General features: G+C 41.2%; 1 protein-coding gene across 6 annotated transcripts in view; it reads left to right on the top strand.

Moving 5' to 3' along the window:
- The window catches only part of LOC148873233 (cell division cycle protein 48-related / CDC48-like protein), a 72,304-nt gene that overhangs the window by 22,789 nt on the left and 31,010 nt on the right, over nt 1–18,505 (top strand). For 4 of the 6 annotated variants that reach the window (XM_088965078.1, XM_088965077.1, XM_088965079.1 and 1 more), the window contains exons 7-8: nt 3,741–3,807; nt 5,792–6,037. In XM_088965078.1, the coding sequence (XP_088821204.1) occupies nt 3,741–3,807; nt 5,792–6,037 (313 nt within the window). The remainder of the gene's footprint in view (nt 1–3,740; nt 3,808–5,791; nt 6,038–18,505) is intronic. The other 2 variants (XM_088965081.1, XM_088965082.1) reach the window with 1 other exon arrangement.

Genomic DNA, 18,505 nt, shown 5'->3' with positions numbered 1-18,505 from the left:
TAAGAGGGGACCATGTGAGGTTTTAAGTGGTCAGGCAAGTTGAGGACCCAATTTATTGTGTAGGCTATTAGAGGAGGTAATCCTTGTCCATTGTCTTCCCCATCTATTATTTCTGAGAACATTGATTTGAAGAGGGACTCTATTCAGTGCCGTCCAAGGGCTGATTCTCAAGGTTCCCATCACATTTGATCAGAAATGTTTTGGACTAATCCTGGGGGCGGATGACTGGTGAGGGTGGGTACGACTACACAGCTGAGGGTGAAAAAGGTGATTCCCAAGCACTCTTATTGGCTACTGAAATCGACACTCCATAAGGAAGGGCTACTGATAGGATTAGATCTGTATCTTTTGAGAAAGGTTTTCACATTGTCTCGGTCGAGGTAAAGGACGGAAATGAAAATGCTCTAGATGTTCAGTTTCTTTTAGTTAAAGAAGTGGTGGATCAGCACTTCCAGCTTAGTAATAAGGGGGTCATGGAGGATCATTTGGAGAAAATTGAGGTGGGAGAGAATTCTGATGAGGGCGATGAAAGAAAGAACTTCGCCTTCAATGAGGCTAACAACAATGAGTTGGGTAAGGTGTTGGAGGGAGTTGTGAGTTCCACGGTTCCTGAGCGGGTGGGCAAGGAGGAAGACCTAAGGACATTGGTTTTGATAGGAAAATTGGGGGTGGATTTAGGTAGGAGGAGAAATTAAAGTGACAAAAATTACTAATACGGATAGCCTCGATACTGGATAGTTGAGAAAAATGCGAGGGCCTGGCAATGGGCAGCTTGTTCATTTCACCAAAGTTTTTCATCGTCTCAAGGAAGGGTAGTTGGAGACAGGCCTTGCTGCAGATTTAAGAGAATCTACAAGAGGAAGGGGCCGAAAGTCAAGGCTGGAGGCTAGATTTCTATGGGAGATAGAGGTGAAGCAATTTGTTTGGAAGCAGACACAGTCAAAAAGGCGCAAGAGAGATTGTTGATAGAATGGGGAAATGTGAAAAGATGAGGTTGAAGAGGAAAGAATAGAAAGGGGAAGGGAGGTAGGGGAGCGGGGTTGAAGAGATTTCAAAGGAACAAAACACTGAGAAAGGAAAAGTGGATATTGATCGATTGGTGGATAGACAGGTAGCAATAAGGAAGTCTCTTGACCTTTTCTTTTTCGGGAAAGAAGAGGTGGTGAGGAAGGCAATTGAACACTTGGAAAAAATAGGAGGCAAGAATATAAGAAGAGGAGAGTAGTTGGTGAAGGGGGTGAGGTTTGGGAGGAAGGTGAAGGGTGGGAGCTAGATTGTGTTGATGGAGAGTGAGAGGAGGTTGAGGTTGAGGATGCAGGTGAAAGGGAGAGGGCTGAAAGTTTTGGTAGAAGATTTTCTGTTTCGGTTTCTCAGGCTTTGCTTTCGTTCCTTCAAGGAATTGTTCCAAGTTATGGTTTTATTTCTGTTGGTCATGCTAGGGATATTGGGGTATTAAGTTATTCTTGGGTCAGGTTGCAAGGTGCCAACCAGCTGGTTGGTAAGGTCTCCTGCTGGTCGTAGCGGAGACTTGGGATTGAATCCCACCTACACCTGGGTTGGGGGATAGGCTACCCCCCATTGTGTAGCCCTTCAAAAGAAATAATGAAAAGTTATTCTTGGGTTAGATTGCGTATTAAGTTGTATTTGGGCCAGTTTTGTTTTTCTTTCGAGTCATTTGTTTCTCCTTAGTTGGTCTAGAGGTATTACCTTAACGCCTGTCTAGGTTATATTCTTTTTTTTTTCTTTTAATGAATTTTCTTTTACTATAAAAAATCCTTTTCTCCTCAGAGATGTTTTTTGATCATTAACTCTGGAGGTGTTGCCCTATCTCTGTCCACTCTCCACCCCCTCACTAGGTTTCTAGCATCTGCCCTAGTTATTATTACTCTGCCCAAGACTTCAGCAATTAATGTAAACAGAAATGGGGAGAGGGGGTCACCTTGCCTAAGGCCCCTAATCGCAGGGAAATGATCTACCACTGCTCCATTCACCAAAATAGAGTAGTGACAGGAATCTAAGCAGCCTTGAATCCACTTACACCATTTAGCCCCAAACCCAAAATTCTCCAAGGCGTGTAGTAATCCCTCCTGCAACTTCCTTTTCCCCCTCCCTCAACCCAACCTTCACTTCTTTGCAGCCTTCCCCTACAGTCTTATTAGACTTCTCGTTATAATTGAAGTCGACTTCCTAGGCTAATAAAGCTTCATACCCCTTATTTTTCTCTACTTGTGAGGCTAAATCGAGGCCACCCACCACATGATTGCATAGATCAGGGTCACCACTTGCAGCAATATTGCTTCGTGAGTTCTCACCTTCATCAATCATCGAACCAGAACTTGCATCAGTAATCTCTCCTTTTGAATTGTACTTGAAGATCTCCAAACCCAACTTTCTTCCTTTCACATTTCTTGCTTGAAGTTCTCCTCAAAATCCTAGGCTTAATCTCTTGTCGTTTGAAGCTAAAAAGAGACATTCTATTAACCTTTATCCATGATGATCTAAGCCACTTCCTCTGTTTACTATTTTTTAACATTCAAAAGCGTGGGCCCTATTTGAAACTTCAGCCCACCTTCCTTCCTGAACCACTTTCTCATTAATTTGCATCGGAGATTTCTCCACGTCTCCCATCAATAAACTATCTCTCCCCTCCACCTCCCTCTCATTGAGAGAATAACCCAACTTATTACTTGCCTCGATCAAATTCCTTTGGGCCCCACTATTCTCACTTCTCAAAATCATGCAGGTATCACCTTTATTGAGTCATTGAACTGATGCCATTCCAATATTGCCCTTGCCTTCAGCCTCAGACCCTCCCTCTTCTGGTTGACTGTTCATCTTTCCACCATTTCCAACAGACGACTGAGAATTCTTGCTCAATTCCTTCCAACTCAAGTCTAAATTTTCAACCCCTTTCAACGTATACGAGCTTTCAACGGCAAGTCTTAAATCGTAATGTTCTCCAGCAAATAGAAGAGATAGAGAAGATGGGACCAGCTGAATTTCATTGACCTCAACCAGAATAAGCAGCAACAAGACTTCTCCAAGAAATTGTTCTAGAGTCAACAAATTCAAATCTCCCGCATATATCCCCCACAGCTTTGAAGGTTTGGAATCACCATGCATGCAAAAGAATTCTGAGAATGTTTATCCAAACCAAGCAAGTAGGACCCAAATCTTTGATTGCACCAACTAGAGGGTTCCACCACCTGGTTCTAAACTCTGGAAATCAAACCTGGACTTCTATTCAAGACCCTAAGACAATTGCAAATATCTCCAGCTGGATTCATGACCACCTCCATGCTTTCATGCCGGATTCACGGCACTCGGTAGCAGATCTGCTTATGCTCATGCTGCTCTACTAGGCTAAAAAAAGAAATAAATGATTGGGTCTTTGATCTGTTTATATTGGGTCAAATGTTAATCTGTCCTAATCTGATACAAATAATATTTAACTATATATGCTTATATCTACATAAATTTAATCTGTGTCTATAAGACTATTAGTAAAGTTGGTTTTAATGTTGTATGTTTACTAAAGATTTGTAAGTTGAATGTTAAAGTCTTAAGGAATTTATTTCAAGTCATTTTATTTTTGATATACATTTTATTAATAATATATAATAACATTAGTTTAATATTATTAATTATAAACAAGATCTGAATTGATGTGAGTGTAATCTGAATTTGACGGATAATATTTGATTCAAATCCAAATATTAATAGATTGTATTCTGATCTAGGTATCATGTTCGAATCTGATCTGTTTACTTCCCTATCCAGAGTGTATAAGCTATGTTTTATGAACGTGTAAGTGAATTGATTTCATTTATTTACTAAAGATTCATAGGTTAAAGTCTTAGGGAATTTATTTTAAGTCATTTTATTTTTGATATACAATATCAAAGTCATATTAGTTCGTTATATTAATAATTATATAAAAACATTAGTTTAATATTACTTCTGATAAAAGAACATTAGTTTAATATTATTAATTATTTACAATATTTGAATCAATTGATCTGAGTTAAATCTGAATTTGACGGATAAGTTTTGATTCAAATCTTAATATCGACATGCCATATTTCTGATTTAGGAATGCCCTATTTGTACCTAACCTGTTTTGTATCCCCATCTGGAGTGTATGAGCCCTGTTTTGTGAATATGGAAGTGAATGAATTTCTTCTCCTTTTGGTGACTTATCAATATCTTTTAAGCATGACAATTTCTTTTTTCTTTTTTTTTTTGATAAATGAGAGTAGTTTTATTAATTCAAATAACGAAAGTACAGTCAGCCTAGGAGGAGGCATGAGGTGTTACCTCCCTCGAGGACTGAACCATATACACTAAACATACACGAGCCTGAAACACAATTACAAAGTAGCCCAAAACAGATCTCCCCTTGACACCCCTTGCTTGGCCAGAGAATCAGCCATTGCATTTGCTGATCTGCTGACCCACCGAAACCTGACAGTCATATTTCTTGTCATCCATTTAACTTTCTTTAACAGATCCCTATAGCCCCAACAAGCTGTTTCTGGACATGTCAGCCAGCCCACTACTACCTTGGAATCCCCTTCTACTATCAAATTGTTTACTCCAAGTTGACTGGCCATCTATATACCTTGTACCGCTGCTAGCAACTCTGCCCTTACCGAATCACCAACACCCACTGGTCCTGAAAATAAAGACAACATGTTGCTGTCTTTGTCTCTCAGAATCCCTCCTATTCCGGATGACCCTGGGTTGCTTTGGAAGCTACCATTAAAATTCAATTTTACCACTCCATCTGGTGGGGGTTTCCATTCAGTTTGTGATTTGTTCTTTGTGGAGATTGTAGAAGTCACTGCTGCCCAGTTTCTCCTTAAGTCATCAAAGGAGTAATCTGCCAACAAGTGTGAAGATTTCAGCCATGAGATTGTCCTTGTCATTATGCATTCCTTGATTTCAGCAAGGCTTCTTTCTTTTTCTTGAAATATTCTAGCATTTCTCTCCTCCCATAATGTCCACAAGGTAGCGGCTCTGATACATTTCCACATTAGCTTCCCTCTTTTTGTCAATGTCCCAAAGGCAGCCGGAGTGAACAGTAGCTTTACTTCGGAGGGCAAGTTCCACCTGCACCCAAATAATGAAACAACCCAGTTCCAAATATTGGTGGCAAAAGAGCACGATATCAGCAAACGGTTACAGTCCTCACCCTTCACTTTACACAAAAAGCAACAATTTGGGGACAAACACATATAAGGTTTCTTCTTTTGCAAGTTTTCCACAGTATTGATCTTACCATAATAGGCTTCCCAACAGAACACTGCTATTTTAGGGGGTATTAGCCTTGACCAAACCTCTTTCACAGGGAAGACTTGAGAGGAGGGGTTGGAGCAAAAGGCTTTAAAGAAAGATGCACAAGTGAGGGAGCCAACCGGGGATAGAGACCAAACCCTTTTATCCAGGTTAGGGGGGGTCCAAACACAACGAGTCTAGAAGCAACAAGAGCTCTGAAACACAAAGAAATTCTTCATCCTTTAACCCTCTTCGAAACTCAAAATCCCAGTTTAAAGCCAAAGGGCGAACTGGGGGGGGGGAGGGAACCATGAAATGGGCTTCTTTTTAAAGAGGGAACCATGAGATGGAATATTTGGGTGAGCACTCAACCCCTTAAGCATGACAATTTCTTGTTCTAGTACAGTTCAAGTTTATTTTCCTTGTATGTAATATGTCTTCTACAGTTTGCATGCTGCTATTATCCTGGTTGTATTCAAATACTCAGTTTCTTATGTTACTTTTTGCTTGACAGTTATCAAGTTGATAAACCAACAGCAGATGACAGGCATATATTTATTGAGCATTTGGTTGAAGCTGCTTTTTCTATCCCGTCTGAAGCAACAATAAGCAAATCTCAGGAGTCAACACCCCTTCCTGAGCTCCCTAAGGCACCAAAGATCACAAGTGGTCCAAAGGCTTCAGAGTTAAAAGCTAAGGCAGAAGCTGAGCAGCATGCCCTTCGCCGGCTGCGGATGTGTCTTCGTGATGTTTGCAATCGGTCAGACAGTCTTTCTTATGTCTCACAATCTTGGTCCTTTCTAAGATCTTGTCCATCTTATGGCAATAAATTATTTTTTTAGGTTCTTCCATATTTCCATTTCTCCATGCAATTAAATAGATTCTTGTTCTTAAGAAAATTATATTTCTATTTGGTTTCAAGTTAAAAGGTCAACTAGTCGATGTGCTTTGTCTGTTGCATTTTTTGTGTATGTTAATTATGAAATACATATTTGTATATTGTTTTTAGGGAAAACTATGCTTTTGCTCTGATGCATAGATATGTATACAGAACAGTGACATGACTATGCATTTCCAAATTTCTATAACATGGACACAGTTATGGGTTTCATATCCATATCTGATGAATCATCGAGAAGAAGATGATGACATAGTGAATGGTAGGGAGAAAATTGATATACTGGTTAGGGAGAGCTGGTTTAAAGGCCAAAAAAGAAAAGAGCGAATAAAAAACAGAGAGACACATGGAACATACTTTTGATCTTGAGAAGTTTAAAAGTAGATGGGAAGTATTTAGGTGTATGAATGAGGATTGGAGTTAATACTAATGGTTTATACAATAAGGAGGTGGGCGGTTTGATGAAATCAGGGTGGACTACAGTGGTTGCAACTTGTAAATTTGAACTTTATTGGCTTACATTTGGTAATGAGAATAAGTAGGGCAGGTGATATCAAAAAGACAAGAGGGAAGGGGCATGTTAGGAATTCTAGGGGATGAAAAGGGAATTTTTGTACACTGATAAAAAAAGGGAATTTTTGTAAAATGTAGCATGTGCTGGAGAAAGGAGGATTGAAACTTCGGAAGGGATGGGAGAAGAAAGAAGATGAATGAGTTTTGGGTAATGATGAGATTGAAAGTCTGTACTCTGTTGAGATGCCAGGATTGGCTATCCTATTTTCTCTATTTTGAGCCTTTTTTTGATGTTTGTTTAGCTGCTGTCTTAGTTCTCTATATTGGCAGGCTTTTGATCTTTTGTTAGTGGGCCTATGAGCTAGGTTATTCAGTCTGTTGTTAGTATTATTAGCATTCTTAGTTTTGCTGCCTATATAAGGGTGCTGATGTAATTTTCACTAAAAGTTAATAAAAGAAAACACGGGAACTAACCAGAACCCATGATCAGTTCTCCATTGTTTCTCTTCTTTCTCTCTCCACTTTAAAAGTTTCTGCTAGATTATTCATTTATTTTTCTTGATGAAATCAAGAAGATGACATGGTATTGAAGCTCCTTTCGATCCTATTTAGAATATCTCATACAGATTAGAGATCAGCCATCTGTATGAGGGATTAGATGAGCTGATCAACTGGTTGTTTGTAGCTTAGTTTTGGAGGATTTTTGGACTACTAATGCCTGGATGATTGGTTTGCTAGGGAGTGATTTGATTGTTTCTCAAAAAAAAAAATCAAGAAAATCAAAAAAATCTTTACGTGATTAAATCTGCCAAGATAGAGACCTATCTGCTGTGGCACTTGGATGTTTAGAGACCTGTTTTGATGTATCATAAAAGAACGATTGCATCTGGAGGGGCTTCTAGAAGTTTTAGAGTGAGCGGCTGTAGTTTTTCCTGTTTCTCTTCTCCCGTGTTGAAGGTTCTTTTGATTCTTCACTTAGGGTGTTTACAGATCAACCATTCAATCCTGAGGACTTCATGATTCATATAAGTAGATTGCTGGAATAGATTACAGAGATCCGATGTGACTTTTAGAAGCAGTGGGATGGGTTGAATACTCAAATAACTAATTTGGAGTTGGATGGTAGCAATTACCTGGAGTGGGGTTAATCCATATGAATGTCCATAGGAGGATGTGGTAAGCTTGGTTATTTGATAGGATTAAAGGCTGAACCTGATATTGAGGATCCTAGACATGGTAAATTGGTGCCAGAGAACCTATTTGTCATGTCATGGTTGGTGAATTCTATGCATCCACCCTTAAGTAGAAATTACTTGTGGATGAGAATAGCCAAGGAAATTTGGGATGGTGCCTCTGAGACCTATTTCTATGCCCTTAATGTTGCTAAGGTATACCAGCTAAGATTTGAGATTAATAATCTTAAATAGTGAGATTGTTCATTGCTCTGTACTTTTCCATGCCCTTAATTTCACTATTTTTTGTTAAGCTGAGGGTGAGCAAGAGGCTAAAAGGTTAAAATTGTTGGTGAGCTTCTTTCAGAGAGTGTCGAACCTAAAGGTAAATCTAAACAAGAGTTTCGTGGTGGGGGTTAATATGGAGCAAGAATAAGTAGGATTGTGGGCAGGAGAGTTAGGGTGGTTGATAACTGATTGGTCATTGAAATATTTAGGACTTCCTCTTGATGCAAACCCTAGAACCTTGGCTTTCTAGAACCTAGTAGTGGAAAGGTTTGAAAAGAAATTGGTAGTGTGGAAGAGGAATTATATTTCACTGAGGGGTAGGATCACTCTTATAATCTTATTAAATCCATCTTAGCTAATCTGCCAATTTATTTCTTTTCAGTGTTTAGTATGTGCCCCAAGCATTGTAAAGAGGGTTGAGAAAATTATGAGGGATTTTCTATAGGAAACGGGGGAGGAGAAGAAAGATCACCTAATTAGGTGAGAAGTGGTGAGTCGAAGGAAGGATTGTGGTGGGTTAGGTTTAGGTAGAATGAAAGAAAAGAACATGGCTCTACTGGGTAAATGGTTGTGGAGATTTTCGAGAGAAACAGATAAATTGTGGCATAAGGTGGTGGTCAGCATTCATGGGCTCTTTGAAAATGGTTTGGATGCTGGAGCATCCAACATGGTGTCCAGTGCATCTCGTTGGAAAGCTATTTATAAGTTTCTCTACACTTTCTTAATCACATCATGTTTGACCTCAACTCTGGTAAGAAAAGTAAATTCTGGGAAGATCTATGGGTGGGTGAGGCTCCTTTAAAGGAGGTATTCCCTTCGTTGTTTGCTCTCTCATCTTTCAAGGGCAAAACCATCTATGAATTTGTAACTCCCTCTCTCTCTGGTTCTGGTTTTGGTTGGAATTTGGGCTTCCGTAGGAATGTCAGAGATACAAAATTGGAATTTGTTTAATATCTCCTACAAATTCTTGGTGGGGTTTTCTTTGATGATAGTAAGGGGAATAGTTGTATTTGGTCTAGTCATCCTTCAGGGGTGTTCAGTTGTGCCTCTTTATTTAAGGGCCTGTTCGTTTTCTCTCAACTCTTATCTCTTAAGAGGAATCTTTTAACTTTAAGAGAAAATTGGTTGTTCGTTTCCTCTTACCTCTTGATTCTTAAAGTGCAATCATACAACTTTTTGTTTTCCAATGATACCCACAAAAAGACAAGCAAAAACTCTCATATATGGGGTCAAAATGGATATTTGATAGTTTTCAGAATACTGAATTCAGAATTCAGAACACCATTCTCTGCATTCAGAGTTCAGAGAGAAAAGTTCACTAATACCAATATACCTCTTAATGTAATTATTACACTTTCAGATGTCAGACTTCGGAGCAAACGAACAGGCCCTAAATCTTTGTCTTCTTCAGTTACTTCCCCTTTGCCTTTCCCAATCAAAGAGGTTTGGTGCCATCCTGTTCCTCCTAAAGTGGGTGCCTTATGCTGGGAGGTCTTCCATGGTGCTATTAATATTTGTGACTTGTTGTAGAGGAAGAGACCTGGCTGATGTCTATCCTTAAATTGGTGTATTTTGTGTGTGAATCTAAAGGTGAAACTGTGTATCATCTTCTAATTTCTTGCCCATCTGCTTGTTGTATTTGGGATTGGATCTTTTCTCTTTTTTGTTACAGGTGGAACACTCCAAACAGTCTGGACAAGTTTAATTTTACTATTTTCAGTTGGCCAAAAAGAAGGGGAGAATAATGTGGGAATGTACGAGGGCTGTAAAGGTGGCACATTGGGTGAAATTGTTGAGTTTATTCTCTAACTTTACTCTTGATGATTGTAGAGAACACTGATGTGGGCCCCACAGCTGTGGTCCCACTCTGTTCATAGGGTAGAATGTACCTAGTCTTCCTAGGGTTAGCTGCTGTTATTCTAGTTGCTGCTGCTATTCTAGTTGTTACTTATTTTTCAGTTTTACATTATTATGTGTTATGTAAATACCAAGGGCAGATGTGTCCTTTCATGTAACTAGCATAATCTATAAATATTAAATAGAAGTGGCAGCGGCAGAATGATTGAGATTCTGTCCTTCGTTCCAAAGTTTGTGTTCTACTGCTCTCTCACTACTTCTCCTCTTCCCTCTATACTTTCCTCTCCAAACCTGAAATTTATTAGTGCTCAAGACTGATAGCAGTTTTGAACAACTACATGGTATCAGAGCCAAGTTAGGGTTTCTCATGTGAGTCTAGTACCAGCCGACCACATGAGAATCTCCTAGGACTGGAAGTTGAAAAGGTGGAGTTCGCAGACTGATTCTTGGAGATCTCTAGAAGGGCTAGCAGCTGTTGAAGGCTTGTCACGGCTGCAGAGTGTTGGTGGTCAGGAAGGATCAGAGAAGACTAGGGTTCGGGTAACCTTGGAAGGCAGCGAACACTTTTTCCTTGTAAGTTCTTTATTTTCTAAGAGAAATTCTATCAAAGAAGATAGATTGGACCTATCTGGAGAGGGTGGCCGAACCATTCTAGGGTTTTCTCCCTTCGATTCTCTAGGGTTTTACAACAAACCCCCTACTGTTGGGCCGAACTGCCTTAGCTTTGTTTCTCTCTGCTCTAGGGTTAGAAAGTGAACCTTGCGATCTACCTGGAGCTGTCCCCAAGTTTGTTGTTAGCATTGATAAGATTCTAGGGTTTCATATTAACCCTACTGCAAGTCTATCTATACGGTACTGATTGGATTGTGCAACTGAACCGTGCACTTTAAGAACTGGTTAAAACCCTAATTCTGCCAAGCATATCAGACTTACTTCCAAGCTTTTTTCAGAGTCTTTTGGGGTTTTCGAACTCTCTTAAGGGGTGGGAACCCTACGGACAGCTGCTGTTGTGCTTGCTAGTTGGTTTAGATAAGAGTTATCCCAGTTTTGTGCACATACACTGTGAATACAGATCGGTTCTGCACTGTTTTTGATAGTGATTGGTAGTCCAAGTGCTGTTTTTGAGACTTGATCGAGATGGAGTTTAAAAATCAGGTAGAAGACAGCTTTGGGAACACCATTTATGGTGATGTTTCTGAGACGGGTGGTCAGATTACAACCGTAAAGTTTGATGGATCAAACTATTTGGAATGGGCCCAATCAGCGTGATGGCTATTGGGGGAAGAGGTAAATTAGGGTACCTCTTGGGAGATGTGAAAGAACCTCCCAAGGGAGACCCTACGTATACCAAGTGGATCCAAGAAAACTACTTGGTTATGACATGGCTGTGTAATTCTATGCAGCCTCATATTAGCCACAATTACTTGTGGGCAAGGACAGCTAAGGAGATATGGGATGTGATGAAAGAAACTTATTCCCAACCCCTTAATGTTGCCAGAGCATATGAATTGAAATGTGAAGTGAAAAATCTAAAACAAGGAGAGAAACCGGTTTCAATATATTTCTCTACCTTGCAGTCCCTGTGGCGTGAAATTGATCACTTAGAGACTCTTGAGTGGGAGAGTCCCAAAGATGCACAGATATATAGAAAGCAGGTCGAGACAAACCGGGTGTTTGAGTTTCTGGCGGGCCTAAATTCAGAGTATGATATTGTGTGGCAACAGATTTTGACTAGAGACAATGTGACTCTCTCTCAGGCATACTCATTCATACACAGTGAAGAGACCAGAAGGAAAATTATGATGCAACCTCAACCCCTCACACCAGCCTTTGTAGCGGTTACACCCAAATCAGGAGGTGATTTAGAGAAGGACAGGAGGAAGGAAGACAAGAAGGATGTGGTATGTGAACATTGTAAGAAACCCAAACATACAAAAGAAACATGTTGGAAACTGCATCCTCACTTGGTTCCTGCGAAGTTGAGAAGCAAGAAGGGCACTGCTCATGTGGCCATGAACACTGATTCAACATCCTCATTTGGCACAAGAGGAACACCTTTAGAGACCTTAGCTACAGTTCGGGCTGCCCTAATACAGTTAGAAAAGGAAGTTGGAAATTCAGCTCAGCCACCACAGCCACCATCTGCTCCTGCCACATCTGCCTTCGCACATTCAGGTACTTGAGCTTCAGCCTACCATGCCTTAGCTCCAGGTATTACTGAACCTTGTTGGGTAATAGATTCAGGTGCATCCGACCACATGAATAGCTTGCCTTCACTATTTACCACTTACCATTTGTCTTCTGGTAGGGATAAAGTATCTATTGCTGATGGCTCCCTGGTTCCTATTTCTGGGAAGGGTGACATCAAGTTATCATATACTATCTCCCTGTCATCTGTTTTGCATGTTCCTGAGCTTGACACTAACCTTCTTTCAGTCAGTAGTATTACCAAGCATATGAACTGCTCAGTAACCTTCTTCCCTGACCGATGTGTTTTTTAGGACTTGGAGATGAAGAAGGTGATTGGGACTGGCCGTGAGACGAATGGGGTCTATCTACTTGGGGAGAGGTTCCGTCAGGAAGAGTCAGTAGAAAGATGTCTTTTGTTTCTTAGAGTGTGAGTCCGGCATAACCGATTAGGTCATTTATCTTTTCGATCTCTAAAGAGTCTGTTTCCAGCTTTATTTGAGTCTATTGAGTTGTCTCAGTTGTAGTGTGAAAGTTGTGAGTTTGCTAAGCATTGTAGAAAACCTTTTTTATTGAGCAATAAAAGGAGTAATAATTTTTTTGATATTGTGCATACTGATGTTTGGGGGCCTTATCACAGTCCTTCCATGGGTGGGTACAGATATTTCTTGTTATTTGTTGATGACCATTCCCGTTTTTCTTGGGTTTATCTCATGCGTTCACGAGATGAGGTACCTGCCCTGACCCAAAACTTTCACCAAATGATCCTAACCCAACTTGATGCCAAGATCAAAGTTCTCAGATCTGATAACGCAAAGGAATACTTTGCTAAACCATTGACATCTTACCTTCTCAACCATGGGGTTATCCACCAGAGCTCTTGCCCTCATACACCTCAGCAGAATGGAGTTGCAGAAAGGAAGAATAGGCACATCTTGGAAGTGGCTAGAAGTCTCATGTTTATTTCCAATGTTCCTATTCGCTTCTGGGGTGATGCTATCCTCACGGCGGTATATCTTATTAATCGGGTCCCTTTCCGGGTCCTTGATATGAGATCTCCTTTTTCCCTAAAATACCCAAGTGAGAAGTTGTTTTCTATTCCCCTTAAAACATTCGGTTGTACCTGCTTTGTTCAGCTTCTCGGACCCCATCACTCCAAGTTTGAACCCAAGGCCTCCAAATGCATCTTCCTTGGTTATGCACAAACTCAAAAGGGTTATTGTTGCTATGATCCTGTCTCATGGAGGAAGTTTGTCTCCATGGATGTCACTTTCTTTGAGGAGACACCCTATTATCCTCGGGTTTCTCCTCAGGGGGAGAGCAGTGTGAGTCGGGGTGTGAGTCCTTGTCTTCAGGGGGAGAGGAGTGAGAGTGGGGCAGTTCCTTTACCTATTACATTGGGTGATGAGAGCTGCAATGGTGAGGGCGGTCAGAGGGATTAGGAGTTGAGGGAAAACTGCAATGGTGAGGGTGGTCAGGGGGATCAGGAGTTGAGGGTCTATCACAGGCGGTGCAGGCAGGTTGATCCCGATCATCAGCAGTCCAGGCCAGCTCCAATCTCATCTGCAGCTCCAAGTCTAGGTATTACAGTCCCAGGGCCCACAGAGACTTCCTCTATTGTTTCCATTTCACCTCCTACAGATGACCTTGACCTTCCGATTGCCATCCGTAAAGGGAAACGACATTGTACCACATCTACAACCCACTGTATCTCCCAATTTTTATCCTATGATCGCCTATCTCCTACTTACAGGTCGTACCTTAGTTCCATTTCCAATGTCCCTACTCCAAGAACAGTGCAAGAAGCCCTATCTGTCCCATAATGGAAAGATGCAATGCAGGTTGAGATGGATGCCCTGTTGAAAAACAACACCTGGGAGGTAGTTGATCTGCCCAAAGGAAAGAAACCAGTTGGATGCAGATGGGTATTTACGGTGAAGCATAATGCAGATGGATCCATTGAGAGGTATAAGGCTCGGTTAGTTGCAAAAGGGTTCACACAGACTTATGGCATAGATTACTTGGAGACCTTTGCCCCGGTAGCCAAGATGACTACCATTCGGGTCCTATTATCCCTTGCAGGTAGTCACACTTGGCCTTTATACCAAATGGACGTGAAAAATGTTTTTCTGAATGGAGACCTGCAGGAAGAGGTTTACATGTGTTTGCCTCCTGGATTCTATGATGCAGAAACAGGTAAGAAGGTCTGCCGGCTCAACAAGGCTTTGTATGGTTTGAAGTAGTCACCTAGGGCTTGGTTTGATATTCAAACTAGCCCTTGTGAAGTTTGGTTACGTACAGGCCCAATCAGATCATACTCTATTCATCAAGAGGGTAGAGTCGTCATTGACACTACTGGCAGTATATGTTGATGATATTGTGGTGACAGGGAATGATAGCCATGAGATTGAGTCCCTTAAACAACTCCTACATCAAGAATTTGAGGTGAAAGACCTTGGTGTACTCCGGTATTTTTTGGGTATTGAGGATGCTGGATCCAAGCAAGGGATCTTTATCTCTTAGAGGAAATATGTCCTAGACCTGTTGGCAGAAACTAGAAAGTTAGGTGTCAAGCCTGCATATACACCCATTGAACAGAACCACATGATTAGTGCTGAGAGTGGGGAGCTTTTTGAAGACAAGGTTATGTTCCAGCGATTGGTAGGAAAGCTCCTATATCTCTGCCTCACTTGGCCAGATATTACTTATGTTGTTAGTGTTGTCAGCCAGTACATGCATTCTCCTAGAACCACACATCTTCTTGTGGCAGAAAGAATTTTAGCCTATTTGAAGAGATGCCTGGGTATGGGTATACTGTTCAAGAACAATAACCACATGAAGGTGGAGGTCTATACGGATGCCGATTGGGCTGGGAGTGTTGATGACAGAAGGTCTACCTCAGGATATTGTGCCCTTGTGGGAGGTAACCTTGTCTCCTGGAGAAGTAAGAAACAAAGTGTTGTCTCCCGGTCTAGTGCTGAAGCAGAATATAGGTCCATGGCTAACGGGGTGGCTGAAATCCTATGGCTAAGATCTCTACTTGAGGAGTTGGGCATTGAGTATGAGAAGCCCCTGATGCTGTATTGTGATAATCAAGCAGCTATTAACATAGCACATAATCCAGTGCAGCATGACAGAACCAAACACATTGAGGTTGATCGACATTTTGTACGAGAGAGGGTCTCATCTCAAGAGTTTGCCTTCCTTACATCACATCCAGTATGCAACTAGCAGATATCCTCACTAAAGTCGTATCAAGAAAGAAGCTAGAGGCGGATCTATCCAAGTTGGGAATGATAAACATTTACTACCAACTTGAGGGGGAGTGTAGAGAACACTGATGTGGGCCCCACAGCTGTGTGGTCCCACTCTGTTCGTAGGGTAGAATGTACCTAGTCTTCCTAGGGTTAGCTGCTGTTATTCTAGTTACTTATTTTTCAGTTTTACATTATTATGTGTTATGTAATTACCAAGGGCAGATGTGTCCTTTCATGTAACTAGCATAATATCTAAATATTAAATAGAAGTGGCGGCGGCAGAATGATTGAGATTCTGTCCGTCCTTCCAAAGTTTGTGTTCTACTGCTCTTTCACTACTTCTTCTCCTCTTCCCTCTATACTTTCTCTCCTCTCCAAACCTGAAATTTATTAGTGCTCAAGACTGATAGCAGTCTTGAACAACTACAATGATATAATCAGATTGTGGGGTGTGGTTGAAACTTCATCATCCTCAAAAAAGAAAATCTTAAGAGATTGGGACCCACCTGTAAACAGACTCCTTAAACTGAATTTTGACAGTAGTAGCTTTCGCAACCTTGGCCCTTCTGGAATTGGAGGGTAATAAGGGATAGAAATGGAGTAATCTTGGGTTTGTTCTCATGACCACTTGGAGTAGAGGATTCAACAATAGCTGAGTTGAAGTTAGTGGTGTTTGGGATTCAAAAAGCTATGGTGTTGGGGACTCCTTGGTGAAACGAATTGAGAAGACTCCTTGGTGCTTCAAAAATGAAATCAGAAAGTTTTGGAGTCTATCAAAGGATATGCAGTTGGTTACTTGGTAGTGGTGTTTGGGATTCAAAAAGCTATGGAGTTGGGGACTCCTTGGTGAAACGAACTGAGAAGACTCCTTGGTTCTTCAAAAATGAAATCAGAAAGTTTTGGAGTCTATCAAAAGATATGCAGTTGGTTACTTGGTTCTTCAATGGATCCCAAGATCAGCCAATGGTTTAGCAGATCAGCAAAGCAAGGGGTAAACAGGGAACAATGCTTCTGGGCAATTTGTAAAGTTAAAAGCCGATGATTTCCGTTCGCTGATGTCCTATGATTAAGTTGGTATAGGGTAGCCGAGGCTACCTAAAAGCTGTAACTTTTTTCTTTTTATTAATAGATTTTCTGTTACTGATCAAAATAAATAAATAAATAAATAGTTGATGCTTGTCCCCTCATTGGTATATCCGCTGTAAGACTGATGGTAAGACTTGCTATCACTTACTAATCTCCTGCCCTTTTATTTCTGTTATTTGGGAATTGTTTCTTTCTTTGTATGGGTGCAGGTGGACCCCCCTCCCCCCGGTCAAATGTACAAAAACTTGTTTGCTTCTACCTTTGTTTTTTTTTTTTTTTGATCAATAACATTTTCATTAAATCATCAATAAAGAATTTGCAAGAGAAAGACAAACACACTTATCTTCCAAGAGCCACAAAGAGCCTCATGAAAGGAAAAAAGAAAAGAGGACACTAAAGTTCCAGCTTAGCCCAAAACAGTGAATCCCTTTTTGCCCCTTGTTTAGCTAAACCGTCAGCTAGGGAATTAGCCGATCTTTTAATCCAACATGTCTTAACTTCCATCTCCCGCACCAGCCACTTGAATTTCCTCCTCTCATTATTGTACTAACATAAACCATTTTGATCTTTAGTTAGCCACCCTATCACCACCTCTGAATCCCCTTCAATTATGAGTTTCTTGATGTTCAACTCCTTAGTTTTCCGGACTCCTTCCATAACTGCAAAGATCTCAGCTCTAAGGGAGTCACCCACTCCAATTGGGCCTGAGAACATGGCAGAGATGACCCCATTTTTGTCCCTAAAAACACCCCCAATCCCCGATTGTCCCGGATTTTCCCTACTACACCCATCAAAGTTTAATTTCAAGAATCCACCAGGTGGGGTGTCCAAACCACATTCATTTCTGACTTGGTCTGTGTGCAATTTGCAATTTCACCCCACTTCCTCAACATGTCATCCACAGTGTAATCTGTGAATAGTTCCAAAGATTTCAGCCACTGTACCGCCCTAATATGTATGATAGCCCTCAAATCTGCTGCTCCTCCCTGGGTTTCTGAGAATATCCTGGAGTTTTTTTCTTCCCATAGTGTCCAACATACTGCACCCCTTAGTCCTCTCCACATTATCCTTCCCCTTTTTATCCACCACCTGAAGAAGGAAGGGGAGAAAAGGCCCTGTAAATCTGATGGGGGATTCCAACTGCATCCAAATAAGGAGTAAGCCCAATCCCAAATTGACCTCGCAAAGTGGCAAGACACCAGTAGGTGAAAACCAGTCTCCCCATCCGCTTTGCACAGAACACACCATTGAGGTGAAAAGCAAGTATTGGGTCTCTTCTTTTGGAGTAGATCACTAGTGTTGATTCTTTCCAGATAGGCTTCCCAACAAAAACTACCAACCCTAGGAGGTATTGCTTTGCACCAAACCTCACCAACAGGGAAAGGGGGGAAGGTAGGACTGGTGGACTGACTTAAGACTTTGAAGAACGAAGCATAAGAGAAGATGCCACTGGGGGTAGGTGTTCAAATTCTAGAATCCGCCCTAGTGGGGTCTAAGACAACATTATCAGGAAGAGCAATGAGGCTCGAAATACTGTCGAGGTCTGAGTCCCTCAAATCCCTTCTTAGACCCAAGTTCCACTCAATCTCAGAAGTGGAAGAGGACAGGGTGGTGAAAGACGAGATTGGCTCGTTTTTCAAATCAGAAAGAGCAAACAAAGAAGGAAACTGATCCTTTAAAGGGGCACTCCCCACCCAGGTTCTCAAAATTTTATGGAGTTACCGGAATTCAAGTCATACCTGATATTAGGGGAGAAAACTGGTAGCATGTCATGAATGGATTTCCAAGGAGAATTGCTTGTGGTTTTAGCTCTGATTCCAGCGTCCCATCCATTGTGCTCCGGCCCATGTATACTTGCCACTATTCTAGCCCATAGCTTCTCCTTCTCCATAGGGAACCTCCACAACCACTTCCCCAACAGAGTCATATTCCGAGGTAGTTCTTTTTCCAGGATACCAATATTTTTTCAA

Source organism: Nelumbo lutea, chromosome 1 (genome assembly GCF_056320005.1).
Source record: "Nelumbo lutea isolate HS-2025 chromosome 1, American lotus-T2T, whole genome shotgun sequence".
NCBI classification, from domain to species: domain Eukaryota; kingdom Viridiplantae; phylum Streptophyta; class Magnoliopsida; order Proteales; family Nelumbonaceae; genus Nelumbo; species Nelumbo lutea.
This window is presented reverse-complemented; position numbering and strand designations above follow the sequence as displayed.